The sequence below is a fragment of the Aquila chrysaetos genome, chromosome 18, assembly GCF_900496995.4.
Source record: "Aquila chrysaetos chrysaetos chromosome 18, bAquChr1.4, whole genome shotgun sequence".
Classification (NCBI taxonomy): domain Eukaryota; kingdom Metazoa; phylum Chordata; class Aves; order Accipitriformes; family Accipitridae; genus Aquila; species Aquila chrysaetos.
In genome coordinates, this window is record NC_044021.1 from 24,902,022 (window position 1) to 24,917,500 (window position 15,479).

The window sequence follows — 15,479 nt, forward strand, 5'->3', positions numbered from 1 at the left end:
AACAACGTGTCGCTTCTGACGACGAAAGCAACACCGCGAAAGAAGAAGACAATTAACCAATTAGATTTAATTACGGAGAGAACAACAACTTTTGCTTCCCATATTTCAGTGGACCCAGCCGTCACGGCGCGGGGAAGCGAGCGGGCGCGGGTCGCGCCGGGACACGCGTGACAGCCGGCCCCGCTCCTCTGCGCGCAACTACCTCTCTGGGTGCGCTGAGATTTACGCGGCTAAGGCATTCTCGCCCCCCCTCCCTCCCGCCCCCGCCGCAGTGCCCGTGTTTTTCACAGCCCAACTTCAGCGAATGCATCATGATTTTTTTTTTTTAATTTTTTTTTTCGCCCTCCAGTCAGGAAGATTAATTAAAAGGTCCGTGGAAAACTTTGCGGTGTAATGGGGAGCGGGGGGGGGGGGAGGGGGGGAAGGAGGGGGGGGCGGAGGAGACGCGTATCACTTCATAACTTTCCATTCGCCTTCCTAGCCCTCTGCACTCTCAGGGTTTTCCACGCAGCTCGGGTAGAAAGTTTTCCCCCGGGCGATTTACACCGGTCCCGGCGTTCCCCCCCCCGCAGCCGGAGCTCCGGGGGGGGATGGATGGGGCGGGGGGGGGGGGCAGCGGCCGCGCCGCCCGGTAACTTGCTCAGCGACCCCCGAGCATCGCGGCCGGCTTTTTTCCTCCATGAGAAAAAGTGGGAAGGCGAGCGGCGTAAGGGAAAAGAAACCCGTCAAATGTAGCACTTGTAACCCTAGAATATGTTAATGTCAAGAGATACAAATCTGGTAATTATGCCTTTCTTGCCTGTTGTGTTCTCCATTGTTCATTAAACATTAAAGACGGGATTATTTAATTTTCCACTTAAAGATTCTCTCACGTTCCGCAAAATCATATTAATATTCAATCATTTTACCTTTTCCAATGGACAAAGTTTGGGGTCTACAATGCTGTCAATGAGCTGCCTTTTTTTTTTTTTTTTTTTTCCCTCCGCTACATCGCGCTATAAGAAAGGCACTTTTAAAACGCTCATCAAGAAATCGTCTGCTGCTGGGGGAACTACAAGGCACTGAGCGACAGAAAACGCCAAAGTTTAGTGGGAAAAAAAAAAATGTTGCCTGAGCAACAGCAACAAACCCTTTCAAAAGATGACCGGGTGAAAATTGACACATTTCTGGTACTACTGCAATTGGGGGAGAAAAAAAAATAAAAGCCTGGACGAGGTTAAAGTGCATCCTCTCTCATTCCAGACAAATATTTCGGTCACAGGGGGTAGCTGAGCCCCTTCACCTAAAGTAGGTCGGAGAAAGGTACCTCTGTCGGGTTTTGAAGGAGAAGCTCTAACTCCAGCTCCCCACTCGCGGCCGCGGGTTCCCTGAATGCCCGCAGACGCTCGCTTTCACCTGCACCCTGCCTACAACAGAATGCAGCACATCCACATAACGCACACGCGTAACGTGCTACTCGGGTGCGGTAAATCCCCTACTTCTGACGGAAAAAAAAACCAAAAAAAAAAAACAAAAAAACCAAACAACCCATGCTCAATTTATGGGCTCGTCCCCTCCCACTTCATATTCGAAAATTACATCAGATTTCAGCTATCACGATGGTCTCCAGATATTGGAAATGAGACACTCGCAGTGCGATCAAACTTTCAGCAAGGATGGGTGCACGGAGAGAAGATGCATTAGAAATTATAGGCGGTAAACAAGTTTTTTTTTTTAATTATAAAGCGGGCAAGCATTGCGAGGGGTCTCGTGTAGGCACCTCGCTAAACGAAGGAGGGAAAAGTGTGCTCCCCTAATGTCTAAAAGGCACTGATTTGGCGTTTCAGTGCTGTTTCCCTTCAGGGTCGTGCCCGTTTCTAACGAATACCTGCATCACCGAAATGGCTGATGGCATGCATGTCAGCAAACTCTCCGCACCGGCCTAAACTCTCGCCTCTAACTTTATTTGGTTTGCCTACCAACGGAAAAGCGGGGAATAAAACCGAGAGCCCAGAGACGCGGTAGCGCAACGCGCGACATAAAGCGAGCTAGCAGCAGGGAAAGTTTACCCAGAGGAGTCTCCCGAAGAAGCCGGGGTTAGTGTGTTTTAAGGACTAGGGCTGGATTACAGGGGCTGGGGGGGGTATTAGGAGGAAATCCCTTTCACTCAGCCCCGGCCCCCCCCCCCCCTCTACGGGGAGCTGCCCGCCGCCCTCCCGCCCCCGCCGAGGAGGGCTGCGCCTCCGTGCCCCACCGAGAGGACCGGCGCCGGGGGCCGCTCCCCACGGGGAGGGAGGGGGGGCGAGCACCGCGCAGGGACCGGTCTGCAATTTAAAAAAAAAAAAAAAAAAGTAAAAAAAAAAAAACCCAAAACAAACCACCAAACCCAAAAGAGCAGCGGGGATCGCAGGGACCACTGAAGGACACCCCCCCCCCCCCCAGCCATAACACACCCCCCCCAAGGCACAGGCGCGGAGCTGCGCGCCCCGCGGAGAGCCCTGCGCGGTGCGGAGGCGATGGGTGACGGTGGGGTACATCCTAGCGGTGGCTGCCCGCCATGGGAGCCCGGCTCGGCCGAGGCGGAGGGCCGGGGGGGGGGGGGGGGGGGAGGCGGGCAGGGACGATCGACGGGGAAAACGGCAACTTGTGGAGGCGGCCCGGGCGCTGGAGCTGCTGCGCGGCGGCGGAACCCCCCGCCTCCCCCGGGGAAGGGGGGACGGGGCGGGGGAGGCTCGGTCCGGCTCCCCGGCAACTTGTAATGCGATAGAGGGGAAAGCGGGGGGTGAGGGAGGGGGGGGGTGGGAAGTCTCTGCCTCTTCCCCCCCCCCCTCCTCACTTTTACAAAAAAAAGGGGGGGGGGGGGCTGGGAGAAAAAGCCGCTGTTGGGAAAGTGCGTGCGGAGAGGGAGGCTCGGAGGCGGCGGGGAGCGGATCGGGCTGCGGGGCTGGGGGGGGGGCAGCCCCGGCGGCAGCCCCGGCAGCGAGGCACGGGAGGCGGAGGAGGAGGAGGAGGAGGAGGAGGAGAGTAGGAGGAGCTGCCGGGTGACCCGCACCTCTCCCAAACTTGAAAGTTTTATCTGCCCGAAATCAAGAGCGGCCGCCGGGAGCCCACCGCTCCTCGGCACCGAGCGGAGGCATCGACCGGGGGAGCCGCCGAGCAGGGAGCGGCTGCCGGAGCCGCTGCGAGCCAGGCAAGGCAGGGGAGGGGGGATCACCCCTGCGACAACAACAACAGCCACCCCCCCCCTACCACCACCACCACCACCCCCACCCCCCCAAATCTGGGAGAGGATCGATACTATTTGCTGCAGCCCGAGGACTTGCTCATCGGCGCACACGCGAGACCGCTGTCATTAGCTAACAGGACACACGACTGAGCCGGGGGGGTGGGTGGGGGGGGGGGGGGTGGGGAAGGGTGAGGAGTGTCACAAAAAGTCATTACAACCTGAGAGAGAGAGGGAGAAAGAAAAAAAAAAAACTTCCTACCAATGGACAACAGGAAGTGACCACCACCACCAACGGGGAGTCTCTGCTTGGAGAAAGAAGCTGCAAGACAAAGAAGAAGGAAGGAGAGGTGAAAGGCAAAACTGCCCAAGGTCTTCTGCGTGTGCGTGCGTGCGCTTCCCAGAGAGGAGAGAACAAAAGTCCGCCGGGAAGGGGAGCCAGAGAAAGAGCGAGGGAAAAGGAGACAGGATGGAGGAAGAGCTAAAGACAAGCATGTGAAGATCAAGGGGAAAGAAGAGCGGCGCAACGCACACGCACCCCGAAAAAGAAAGGGAAAAAGAAAACGCATCCACAAAAGTTTCTTTTCCTCCTGGGAAGAAATTCCTCACGGGCACACAGAAATCAGATGCCCTGCAGATCAACTTCTGGGGAAAGAGAGACCAAGAGAGAAGAGGACGCAGAGTGATGTGAAGAAAGAAAGGAGGAGGGGAAAAAAAAAAAAAAAAAAAGCCAGAAAAGAGAGCAGAAGCAAGCCGAGCAAAAGAAACTGAGAGCCGGGGAGTGGGGGGGGGGGGGGGGGAGGAAGAAAGAGCGACAGCAAAGCGAAGATCGTGACCTCCCCCAACAAGTGAACCTTGCACATATGTTGTGTAAAGTGTGTGCAAAACAGAGCCCTCCTGCGTGGTGCGTGTGTGTTTCGCTGCCGCCGCCGTTGCTGCCGCCGCCGCCGCCGCGGTCGGTGCCTCTCGCAGGCGGCGCTGCCGGTGCCGGGGAGACGCATCATTTGGCGGAGCGAAGCGGCTAATTGCGGAGCCCCGTCCTTCATTTACATATGCAGCCTGAGTCCGCTGGAGCCGCGCCAATCCGCGCTCGCCCCCAGCACCATTAATCGCCATGCATTATTCACAATCATAATTACAGAGCCCCATGCGCGCTCCGCGCAGCCGCCCCAGCCCGCCGCGCACACCCCGCCGCACCGCGCACACCCCGCCCGGCTAATCCCCCACTCGCTCACCCACTCACCCGCTCACCCACTCACTCCCAGTTTGGTTGGCTGCTTAGCTTTGCTTTTTTTTTTTTTTTTTTTCCCCCTTTTTTTTTTTTTCCTCCCGTGTTGTTGGGTTGGTTGCCTTTTCTGTTGTTGTTTGTTTGGTTTGTTTTGCAACTCGACTTTTATTTGCGAACAGTTCTTTCCAGCCCCCCATTCCCTCGTTCCCAATTCCTCCCCCCTTTCCACCTCCACGTCGCTGATGCCTCTGCAAAAAGCAGAGTCAAGACGGCTCAGTTAGCAGCATGTCTCGTCGAAAGCAAGCGAAACCCCAGCATCTCAAATCGGACGAAGAGCTGCAAGCGGAGGTAGTTTCTGAGCACGGTAAGGGCTCCCGGCGCCTCTTTCTCCTTCTCTCTCTCCTTTTGTGAGCGCGTTTCGGATGGAGATAGGTGGATTTATGGTGATGGTGAACATGGGAGCGCAATTACTCTGCAGCGGGAGAATGGGAATTAGAGCAGCTGGGGGAAGAGGCAGCGGAACTGAGAAGTTAGCAGTTTAGCCAAGTTTCTGCAGCCCACCCCCTGACTAACCAGCCCTCCCAGCAGCTCCCTCCCGGCCTCCCGAGCGCTTTTATCGCGGCCGGGCTCGCCGGCGGGGCTCGGCCCTCCCTCCGCGTTCACCGGGGCTCGGGCAGCCGCATGAGCGGGCACCCCGGCACCGCGCCTGCCTCCTCCTCCTCCTCCTCCTCTCCCTCTATTTTTTGGGGTACCCCTTTTTTCCTCCCCCCCCCCCCCCCCCGGGCAGAGAGTCGGAGCGGGCAGGAGCCATATTCCGTGTTCCCCTCGCACCGCCGGCAGGAAAGTTGCGGAGGGGGGGGGGCCGGGGTGCCCTGCCTGGGGCTGCCGGCTCCGGGGGGGGGGGGGGGGGTGTCTCCCCACAGGCCGGGGGCTACCGGGCAACCCGGGGCAGCCCCATCGCGGCCGCTGCCAGGGGCTTCCCCCCCCCCGACAACCCCCCCCCCAACGGAGAGGCTCGTTTCTGCGCAGCCCGCTTGGGTTTGGGGCTGCCCCGGCCGCCCCCCCCCCCCCCCCGTCGGTCCGTCTGTCCGTCCCCGTTTGCCCCGGCAGCCGTCGGGGGGGGAGCGGGGGGACGGTGGTTTGGGGACCCCGGTAGGAGCGGGCAGGGCCGCTCGGTTGCGTGGGGGCAGCGGAGTTGGTTTCATTATTTTCGAGAAGGTTGAGCAGCAGCTTTTTGCCTCCCCCCCCCCCCCCCCTTGCCCTGCCTTCCCCCCTTGGCCTCCTGGCTTTGCTGCGAGTGTAATTATTATCAGTGGTAGGTGACACGGAGTGCCACCACCGCCACCAGCCCCTGTCTCGCCGGCTGCAGGCAGTGGGGAAGGGTTATTTTCTCGCCCATCCGCCATTCTTCGCTCCCTCCCCACACGCAGGCACAGGCACACTTTGCTTTTATGCATCTGGGCTGCCCAGGCTGCTAGCGAACAAGTGTCCAAAGGTGGAAAGATTTGGGCTGTGATGGCTCCTTATTTCCACTTCGCTGTAATTTTTTGTCGAGAAGAGGGCTGCGGGGTTTTTGTCTTCCTTCTTTTTGTTTTGGTTTGGTTTAATTTCCTTAGTAGTCCTTGGCATTGCAGCGTGCGAAGGCATGCCACAGCCCATGCTCACTTTTCCTGGGCTAAGTTGAGAGCTTCCACTTGAAAGTTTTTCTTTTCCTCTTTGCATAGAGCCCACTGCTTTCTTAGTTTCTCGCGTAACCAAGTGGGAGCCCCGATGTTTTCTGCTTTCTGTGTAGGCCCCTTGCTCGGGTGCTTATCCCCCCTCTCCCTCCCTTGGAAAAGAAAAAAAGTCATTCTCCTGCTTCAAAACTATAATGACTTCTAAGTTGCATCTGTGGGGAGAGAGAGGCAGCAAAGTTGAAGCCCGAGGAGGATTTTGACTATTGTAGCTGAACTTTACAGCCCTGAAGCTTAAGGCAGCGTGATTCCACTTCATCAGGTTAAAACATCTGTCAGACTGGCAAATCGTTAAGCCTCCTGCTCCTTCCCAGGGTATTTGGGGAGCCAGGGAGTGAGTCCCACACCGTCCAGGGCTGCTAAGGGGGTAATGCCACCGCTCCAGGAAAGCCCCCTTGGCTGTCGACAATAGCAGACACACAGAGAAACGCTTCCTTCTGTCACAGCGGAGGAGCAAAGCAGTGCATTTTCAAAATTCGGTTTTTTTCCTTAGGAAACGGTGGTCGGGTAAAGAAATTGATGCAGGCAGGCAGACGGGAATTAGTATTTTATTAGGTAAACAAGATTTGTTGAGCCCAGTCTCTGTTGGGGTGGGTTCTAGGTCTAAGAATTTATCACTAGCGTTATAAACTTTTGCGTGCTCCGAATCCATTTCGATACAGAAAAATAAAACCCCACTACTTCATTATGACACTCCTGGCGAGTTAATAAATTGAAAAAAATTGTTAAACTAGGTTTTTGTTTTGTTTTGTGAATCTTATCTATGTAGCCATGTCACCCGAGATTAGAACAAGAGATATGCTAAAAAGAAACGCTTGCATATGGTGGGTAGATTAAGGACAAAGAATCTTTTTGTCATGGAAATGTTTTTTTTTTTCCCCCTTTTTTGGGGGGTTTTGTTTTGTTTACTTCATCACATAGAATTTCTCACACTTGGTTTGTTTTGTATTGCCCTCAATGACTACATGATCAAATGAATGGATTTATTTCTGCCGAATGAGAAAGACAGTCTTTCCATCAAAAGGACTACATTGCATCCCAGTGAGGAATTTTAAAGCGTTATTATTGTGGTCCCTGAATAGCACAAAATCGGCTTTCACAGCAGCCCTAAAATGCAACAATGTAAATACTTTTCAGCCTTAGAAGGCTGTTATCAAAATGTGCTGTGTTTCCTTTTATTAAAACATATTTTAATTAATAGAGTGAAACCCTTCATAGTTAACAATTAACAAGCTAAAGTAGTGCTGTTGGTTTTGCACTTTCATTTGAGAAATGGGAACAAGGTGGAGGCAGGATACAGGAGTAGAGGGCTATCTAGTGCACGTTAGTGTAATGTAAATAATTTACACGTTATATTAGGAAGCCTAACGATTGCTATACGGAAAGCAATTTTATAGGCCAGATATAATGAGCGCTCCAAATCTCGTGAATTAAAACACTTCTTGTCAAGTCACTGTTCTTCGTTTCTGTTCACAGCTGTAATCAAGATATTGCTACAGTTCCTGGGCATATTTTGCAACAGGCCAAAAATAGTTTGCACAGTGCAAGAATATTTGTCGTTTTTAGAAAGCAAACTGTTTAAGCAGTATTATTTGATGCATGTAGCCTTTTCACTAATTTGGCTGTTGATCTTCAAAGGTGGAAGCTGTTGTTAACACAAGATTAAGCAAATGAAGCTTATTATTTATTTAATGAAATAGTGTTTAATATCGCCTCTAAATAGATTTTATTAAGTGAAGCATTTAAAAATGAATGTCCCGTAAACGTAATCCTTGGAGTGAAGGGACATTCACAGTAGCAGAGAGAAGCCTGGCAGTTTGGGGAGCAGAATGGAAGATAAACATTAGGCCGGATTTTAAGTTGCCTGGTCTCACCCTAACTTTTGTGCTATCGTTACCACCAAAGTTTTAGGGTCAGAACAAATAATTTTATAGCCAGCGTGGGCTACAGCATAACACAACTGCATTCAAACAGGGCAGTGTCATGATGATGAGAAACTGTTGGAAATCTGAAGATAATTAACAATGTCATCAACTACAGATTTACACTCAAAAGCGTTTGAAATTATTTGTCAAAAGTGAAATGCTAAAAATATATTTTTTAATAATTTTGAAAGCAAGTGTTAACAAACAGCTGGTGATGATATATTACTTGAATAATTGCACTGTAGAAGAGTGAACAAAAGATACCTATTAAAAAAAGAACCACTTTGAGGTTACTAAATTAGAAGATATGATGGAAATAATTTAAAAACAGCAGCAGCAGGACTCAAGTGACTGCCTGTAGAATACAATCATCCCAGTTTCTCAGTAAAATGTAAAGCATTGTAATAGCTGGAATTACATTTCTAATACACTTGCCTAATTCAACAGATTACAAACGAATCAGAATTACAGATACCATGCACATGCTTCAACCCCGATTAATTTTTATATTAAACCACGGATACAGCATTTGTATTTTTAAAGTAGGGATAATAAAAGGGGGGTTTTGTAATGCTGAAAAGTGATTCTTAGAGTGTGCAAGTGAGGTTCTGGGAAGGGCGATGACAAATGATGCTTTGGACTTTTTCACGCGAAGTTTCTGGCAAAGATCTATCATTGTTTAGTCTGAGGTGGAAGGGATACCTTGTAGTGAACTGTGTAATGACAGTTTTCTAATGTGCCTTTTGCAATCCCTTTTTAAAATATTGGACCTGTTTTCCCCCCGCCCCCCACTCTTCAATACATAGAACACAGTCTAAACTAATGGATCTTTTCCATCCTGGGAAAGTGGGATTGGGCTGTGCAGTTTCCAGCAGTTTGTGGCTGCACTCGGTATTCTCCTGGAGTATGTACACAGACACACATGCTCCGCTACAGCAACGACACAGTTCGCTGTGGAGCAGCCAGCTTCGTGTGAGTGGGTTCGCTCCATCTGCATACACAGAGGGTAAAACCACATTTTGGAGGGACATTCCTATGTACAAAATCGAGGTTATTCCACATCGGTTAGACGCTATTGCCTTCAAAACTTGAGAAGTCACAGGCAGCTGTCAGTAAACATAAAACTTCGGTGATTTTTGCAAATGTTTGTTCTGAGGCAACTGTAGGAGAAGGCTTTTTGTTTTGAAAAATAAAGGCCAAATAAGTATTGCTCCAAATTGTCCCTTTGATAAGAAATGGCAATTGAAACTTTATATAAATAGTTTTGCTATTGCGGTAGAGGCTTAACATTCAAACTGTGTCACATCTGTATTTGTCTAATTTTTAAAATACTCTGGTTTGAACTGTGTTAGCAGTAGGAAAATATTTGGAATAATAAGGAAACTACAACGATCCGCCAATTTGCTGATGTATGTACAACAATGAAAGTAGACAAAACTGGGTCAGATTTTATCTGGTGGTGCTGATCTTGAGGAAGTCTTACCATCTCCTGAGGTAGACATTAAGGCTCTTTTTTCAGAGTGGGAGGGAGGAAATTTTGAAAGGTGTTGGTTGAAATTCTGTGTAATTGAGCTATTAATATGCATACATTTAGCTGTTGAAAATTACTTCTCCTTGCCTAAGAAAGAGGAAAAGCTACAATTCAAAAAATGGGTGGCATTTTAAAAAAAGACTGAAGATAAACAAATTAATAATGAGTATTAGTGCCATTTTGAAAAATAGTTTGAGTCCTGGGAAAATTTTATGGATATCTTTCCTTCATTTGATTTGTTGACCACCAAGCCAGGAGAAGCATATCTGTTGACTATCCATCAGTCAGGACATGAGTCAATCACTTTTGCTGATAATAAACCAGGTCTGGCATGACATTAAAATAGTTAAGTACTGACACATTTTCCAGAATAAAGCATGTAAAAATAATTTCTTTCGTAATACTGCCTTTATAAAATGAGGGTAATTTGCTATATTTTTTTCCAGAGGAAGCATGAGTAAATCTAGTTTCAGCAGTAAATTTTGATTGAATTGTACATTTCAATGTAAAGGGCCAAAATCCTGTTTCCTTTACCCTCTTAAAATTTCCCCACTAAATGTAGTGAAGGTTTTCCATTAATTAAAAATTAAAAAAGGGGGGAGGGGGGAATTTAGGCCAAAATACACTTTTAGGAGCTGGTTCAGTTATGGTGCTGTTGGACATAGAGTACATTTCTTCTTACCAAGGAAAACCCCTTCAAAATTGGGAAAGCCAGAAAACAAATTGTTTAAAAGGGCGATAGAAAACCGTAATGAAACACATTTTAAAGCCGTGTTTCTTCTAAGTTGAAAAGTGAAAAGGATAGTGGACTGAAGAGCGGGGTCTTCACTGTTTCCGTGCTGTAGTTGGGGTAGGCAAAGTGAGCCCTCCCGAAACTCTACGCCCATTCCCCCCACTAAATCCGGACCCTAGCACCGGTTGAAAAAGCAACCCCGAAACATTTCCAAACTTAGGCGCACCGACTTATCGGGGAAGGCTGTTGACCTCTTGCAGGAGCCGCCGGCCAGGGTGGGGAGGTGGGTGCTGCCCCGGGTGGGTGGGTGGGTGGGTGCTGCCCCGGGTGGGTGCCGCTGGCCGGAGCTCGGCCGGGGAGAAGGTGGGAGATCGCGGAGTGCCAGCAAGCTTCCCCGGGCCTCTCCCTGAGGGTGGGTAGTTAGAAGTGCTTTGACAAGGCTTGCTGATTTAACCTTTGCCTGCTTTGCCCTGCCAGGGGTGGCCACTAGATGTCAAGCTCATAATACAATTAGTACATCTGTGCAGTTGACCTTGGCAGCACGGCTTACCACTGTTCTGTGAAGTGTTAACACTGAATTTGAGTGTTAACTAGAGATCCCTCGGAGTTTGCTACGCGCCGTACAGCTTATCAAATGCCCATCTAGTTCAGCACAAGTGTTTACAGTTCTTAAAGGAGGAAAAAGGTTTCCTTTTGTGAAGCCCAGCGTCTTGAGCTGCTTAATTAACCCTGCAGGTGCCGCGGTATTTTTGTTGCCGTTAATCAAAACCGACTCGCTCTTCAGCGTTGCAGGAGACCGCTTCTGCCAGTGCCATTTGGTAATTTTATTTTATGATTTTGTTGATGTAGCAATGTCCCCAAAGCTGGAAATGATGAAAGCTAACGGATTCGTTTAGATCTTGACGTGCTTCGCTGTCCCGTGCGATACTGCAGTATACGGCATGGTAAATGAGCAAAATGACCGAGCTGCCCAACTGGCATTGAATCACTCGGGGTTTGCTCTTTCAAGCACTCCTGCATGTGAGTAATTTTACTCAAAGGAGTTGTGCCATTGAGTCCAGTACTTGTAAGTTCAGTTTCGAGATGCTTAAGGAGACGCAGGATTGTGTCCTCACATTGGCTTCTGTTATTGTGAGCCTCCAAACACAAATTTGCCAGCGTTTCTGTGGTTGTTCAGAGAGTGGCCGGCTTCCTTCTGCAGGGTGTTGAGTTACGTAGTTTAAGAGGTAGTTAATAGTTTAAGATGTAGTTAATTATATACTTTTCAAAATAGGAAAGCTATGGAGAATCTAGAGTTCTGCTTCTTTCTCCTAGTTCTTTTGTTTTGTTTTGTTTTTTCAATGTCTTTTTTGTATCAGCTGTGTGAGAAGTATTGACCTCGATTTTTTTTTTTAGGATTCCTAATAAAACTTGATGCGTTCCAAATAAACTTAGTTCCTACAAACATCGGCATATTTGTACATAGATTCTACACGACCCAAAATTATTGTGTACATGCCATAACAGCCAACCGAATAACTGTTTATATGATTTTGCAAAACATAACGCAGGCCTTATTTAATATGATATCTTGCGCAAATATTCCAAACAATTTGTGAAGCTTGCATCTGTTCCACATCTGCATGCATGTAGAAAGGTGCCAGTGTTTGAGATAACGAAGTGCTTCACTGCACAGATTAGAAGCTGCAAATGTTTTAAACAGAATACAGTTAGTGCCTGTGCCACAGGTGGCTGTTACTTAACAAATTCTGAGATTTAGGCTACTGAATAGATCAAACCGAGTGTGCCAGGTCAGTACCGGGTTTTGCATAGCAAGAGTGCCCTCCACTGTTCAAATGCATACTAACAGCTTTTGTGGTCTGAGAAAAAGGACAGAAAATTTTTCTATTGAGTCTGGAATTTCTTCTACATTGTTAAACACAGTAGGGGTCTCTATTTGTCTCCTCCTGTTTCACAGCTTGGGCTCAGTATGTGATAATTCATCTTTCTTTATGGGATTCAAAGCTATCATAAAGAGTTAAAAAGAATTAATTTGCAAGAAAATAAACGTGTTCTAACAATTTAAGAAAACTTTCTTTAAAAGCTCCGTCAATTGTAAGAGATGACAAAGCTAAGGAAAAAGTAATACTGTTCTTCTCAAGGATCAATACGTTGTTACAAGGCTACTGTTTCCAAATGAATATAATTTTGAAAACAAATTTCTGGGGTTTTTTTTTCCACATATTTTCTTACTCTATCGAAATAGTGCTTGGGGAAAAAGAAGTCTGTGTATCCTGATGATAGGAGTAGTAAATAATTGTCCTGTATCTGTGCACTATGCTCAGAGTTTTATTTATAATACTGCTTGTTTAAATATACAAAAATGCTGTGAGCTGCACTTTGAAATGATTATTGGATTTGCACGTGAGAGCATTTTATACATCTGTCTTCATAGTTAGCAGACATTTTATCTTCAGCTGATGTTAACAAACTCAGTTTTTTCTGAAACTTCTTCACAGTTCATACACTGCTGCTCAGTGAAAGATCAGTGGGTTTTTTTCTTCCTGAAAGAAATTCCTACGTATAGAAAATACTGTCTCGATTATGCAGCTCTGAATGTAGAAATAATAGTAATTCATACAACATTTTTCTGTGCTTTCATTTGTATTATTGCCTACGGTCTAAAAAGAAGCTTCAGAAAATACTTTACTCACACCTTTGTTGGATTCCTTCACAAGACACTTTTGTTTGAATGCTTCAGGAAGGTATCAGCAATTTGAAATAGATGAAAGCCTAGCAAATGTTGATTCTCTTCTCTGGTTTTATCCAAGTGTCTCATGAAGCATACATAATTTGAGGATTCTATGACACAGGGTAACAAAATACTGAATTGTCAGGGAACATTTGGTTTTAATAGTCCTTATTTAATATAATTGAAAAGGTGCTTTTCAGGTCATTTACATGTACAGAACCAGAAGTGATTTAAGTTGAGACAAAATGAAAAGATTCTGGAGCAAAGACGAAACACAGTGGGGTCGACTGGGGCTTTTTCCAGACTGGGAGCAGCTAGCCCTAAGAAAGGGGGCATTTATTAAAAAGCATACGTTTTCAGAATTAGCCTGACTAGAATGTGATGTTTAATTTCCCTCTGCTCCACAAAAGTAGGTGGCAGCATTTTTGAAGCGTCCATTCGTTATATTTTCCCTTGCACATCACGCAAGAGGCTTTCCTCTCACACGGAGCGGAAAGACATACGCCTGCGATAAAAATTCAGAACCGGTAAAGCCAGGTTTACAAATCCTGCGTGCGTGCGTGCCGTCAGAAGCTGTGGCGATTTTTTTTCTCAACTCCACGCATTTCCTGACGGCGGCTGGAGCAGCCAGGGCCCCCCTTCAGCCCTCTCCTTTCCTCTCGGACGGCGAAAAAGCAGGCCAACGCCATCCTCCCCGCGGCCACGCGTTGCTCCGGCGTTCGGTGGGTGCGCGCAGCAAGGGTTGTGCCAACCTCCCGCCGTCAACCCCTCGTACCCCCCTTTCGCTGAGTCAGCAGGGCACCTCAGCGGCCTCAGGTGTCCCCATCCCAAAGTGACTTTCTCAAAAGACCTTCGTTGGAGTTTCTAATTTTAGGGCCAAACCCCAGTGATGCAAAGGGAGAGCGCTCCGCTCTCTCCGCTGGTCGGTACCTGCTTAGGAGCTCGCCCCGGGTACCGTTTGAGAGATGCTGCCTGCGATTTTTCACCTGTTTTCAGAGGGTGAGCTTTATGGGCTGTAATTCATCTTGCATCCCGTAGCAGCTTCAGATTAGTCTGTTAGCTGTTGGACTGCTAATGAGAAAAAGAAAATAACTGAGAGGTTATTAGTGGCTGAGATCCTGACTGCTTGACAAAACTCCCATTCAACACCTTTTGTGTAACTAAGAACTGCAAAATTCAACCCATGTCTATAAGATTAAGCAATTGCTCGATTAATTCCCCCAAAGTCCTTGAAAATTTTTACTGCACCACATCCTCACTGTAACGATTAAAATGATTGGATTGTTCCTCTTCAGGAAAAATCAAAAAGATTAAATTCTTCAGTACTTAATGGATTTAATCACCTTGTAGTGTATCAGAAAATGAAAGCAAGCTATAAAACATAAGGAAACATGGAAAAATGCTGTTTTCCTGTAATAGGTACATGCTGTAACTGAAAACAAAAATTAATTTTTAGCTTAATATTTTAACATCTGAAATTTTTAATCATCAGGAGTAATGATAAAATTTTGGTATTGCGTTCTGTCGTTCATAAAGTGACCGAGTTTTAACAAACAACAAAAATGCCCTTTCATGTGGGGGCATATGCTTTTAAGCTGTATTCCCTGTTGAAGTCGGTGAGGACTTACACTGCAAAAGCAACAATAAATACAGTACCTTAGTGCTTTCATATTAATAAGTACTACTGAAAGGGATGTTAAAACCCTCATTTGAGAAGTGCTGGGGCAATGTCCCTTTCTCCAACAGACATATATATATATTAAAAAATATTTATCAGTCATTATTTTCAGTCTTGCTTTTCCCCCCTCTGGAGTGCTTGTTTGGGGCAAGACCACAAAGACTGCTGTTTGCATGACTAGTTCGTACTCTTTCAATCCCATTAATTTCAGTGGTGTTTCTAACGTGAGTAAAGGGAACTCATTGGAGCAGGAGATGTGGGATTGAGCCCATAGTCTGTCATTCTGCGAAGCATCTTAGGAGCCTCAGCGTGCTGTGCGGGGGATGTACCGTCATCTATGGCAAAGCAGCGTTTACTTCGGTGCTATCTGTGTCACCTGCTTGCTTACCAGTCCAAGAAAGTGAAGCTTTGAGAGAGATTTAATTTGTCTGATTTCTTCAGAAGTGCCAAAATAGTTTATCCTAAATGGAAAGTACTGTGGTGAGGTTCTTTGTATGTCTACTTGGAAGTTGGCTGGGGGGAGAAAAACCCTAATGACTCTTTAGCATTATTCTCTAAAATATTTTTCAGAAGCAGTCCTGGGATATTTCAAGACGGATAATGAGATGACTGTACTTGGATTGGTCATTTGAAAAGTATTCTCACTATTTTTAAGGCTTGGGAGTTGAGGGAAGGAGGAATACAAAACAGAGCTGTAGGTCCCCAGTCAGTGTGAGCG

General features: G+C 47.4%; 1 protein-coding gene across 2 annotated transcripts in view; it reads left to right on the forward strand.

Moving 5' to 3' along the window:
- The first annotated feature begins 4,499 nt into the window (after positions 1-4,499).
- The window catches only part of SALL3 (spalt like transcription factor 3), a 25,583-nt gene continuing 14,603 nt past the window's right edge, over positions 4,500-15,479 (forward strand). The window contains exon 1 of one of the 2 annotated variants that reach the window (XM_030041959.2): positions 4,500-4,794. In XM_030041959.2, coding sequence (XP_029897819.1) covers positions 4,716-4,794 — 79 coding nt within the window. In that variant the 5' untranslated portion in view covers positions 4,500-4,715. The remainder of the gene's footprint in view (positions 4,795-15,479) is intronic. The other variant, XM_030041958.2, reaches the window with a different exon arrangement.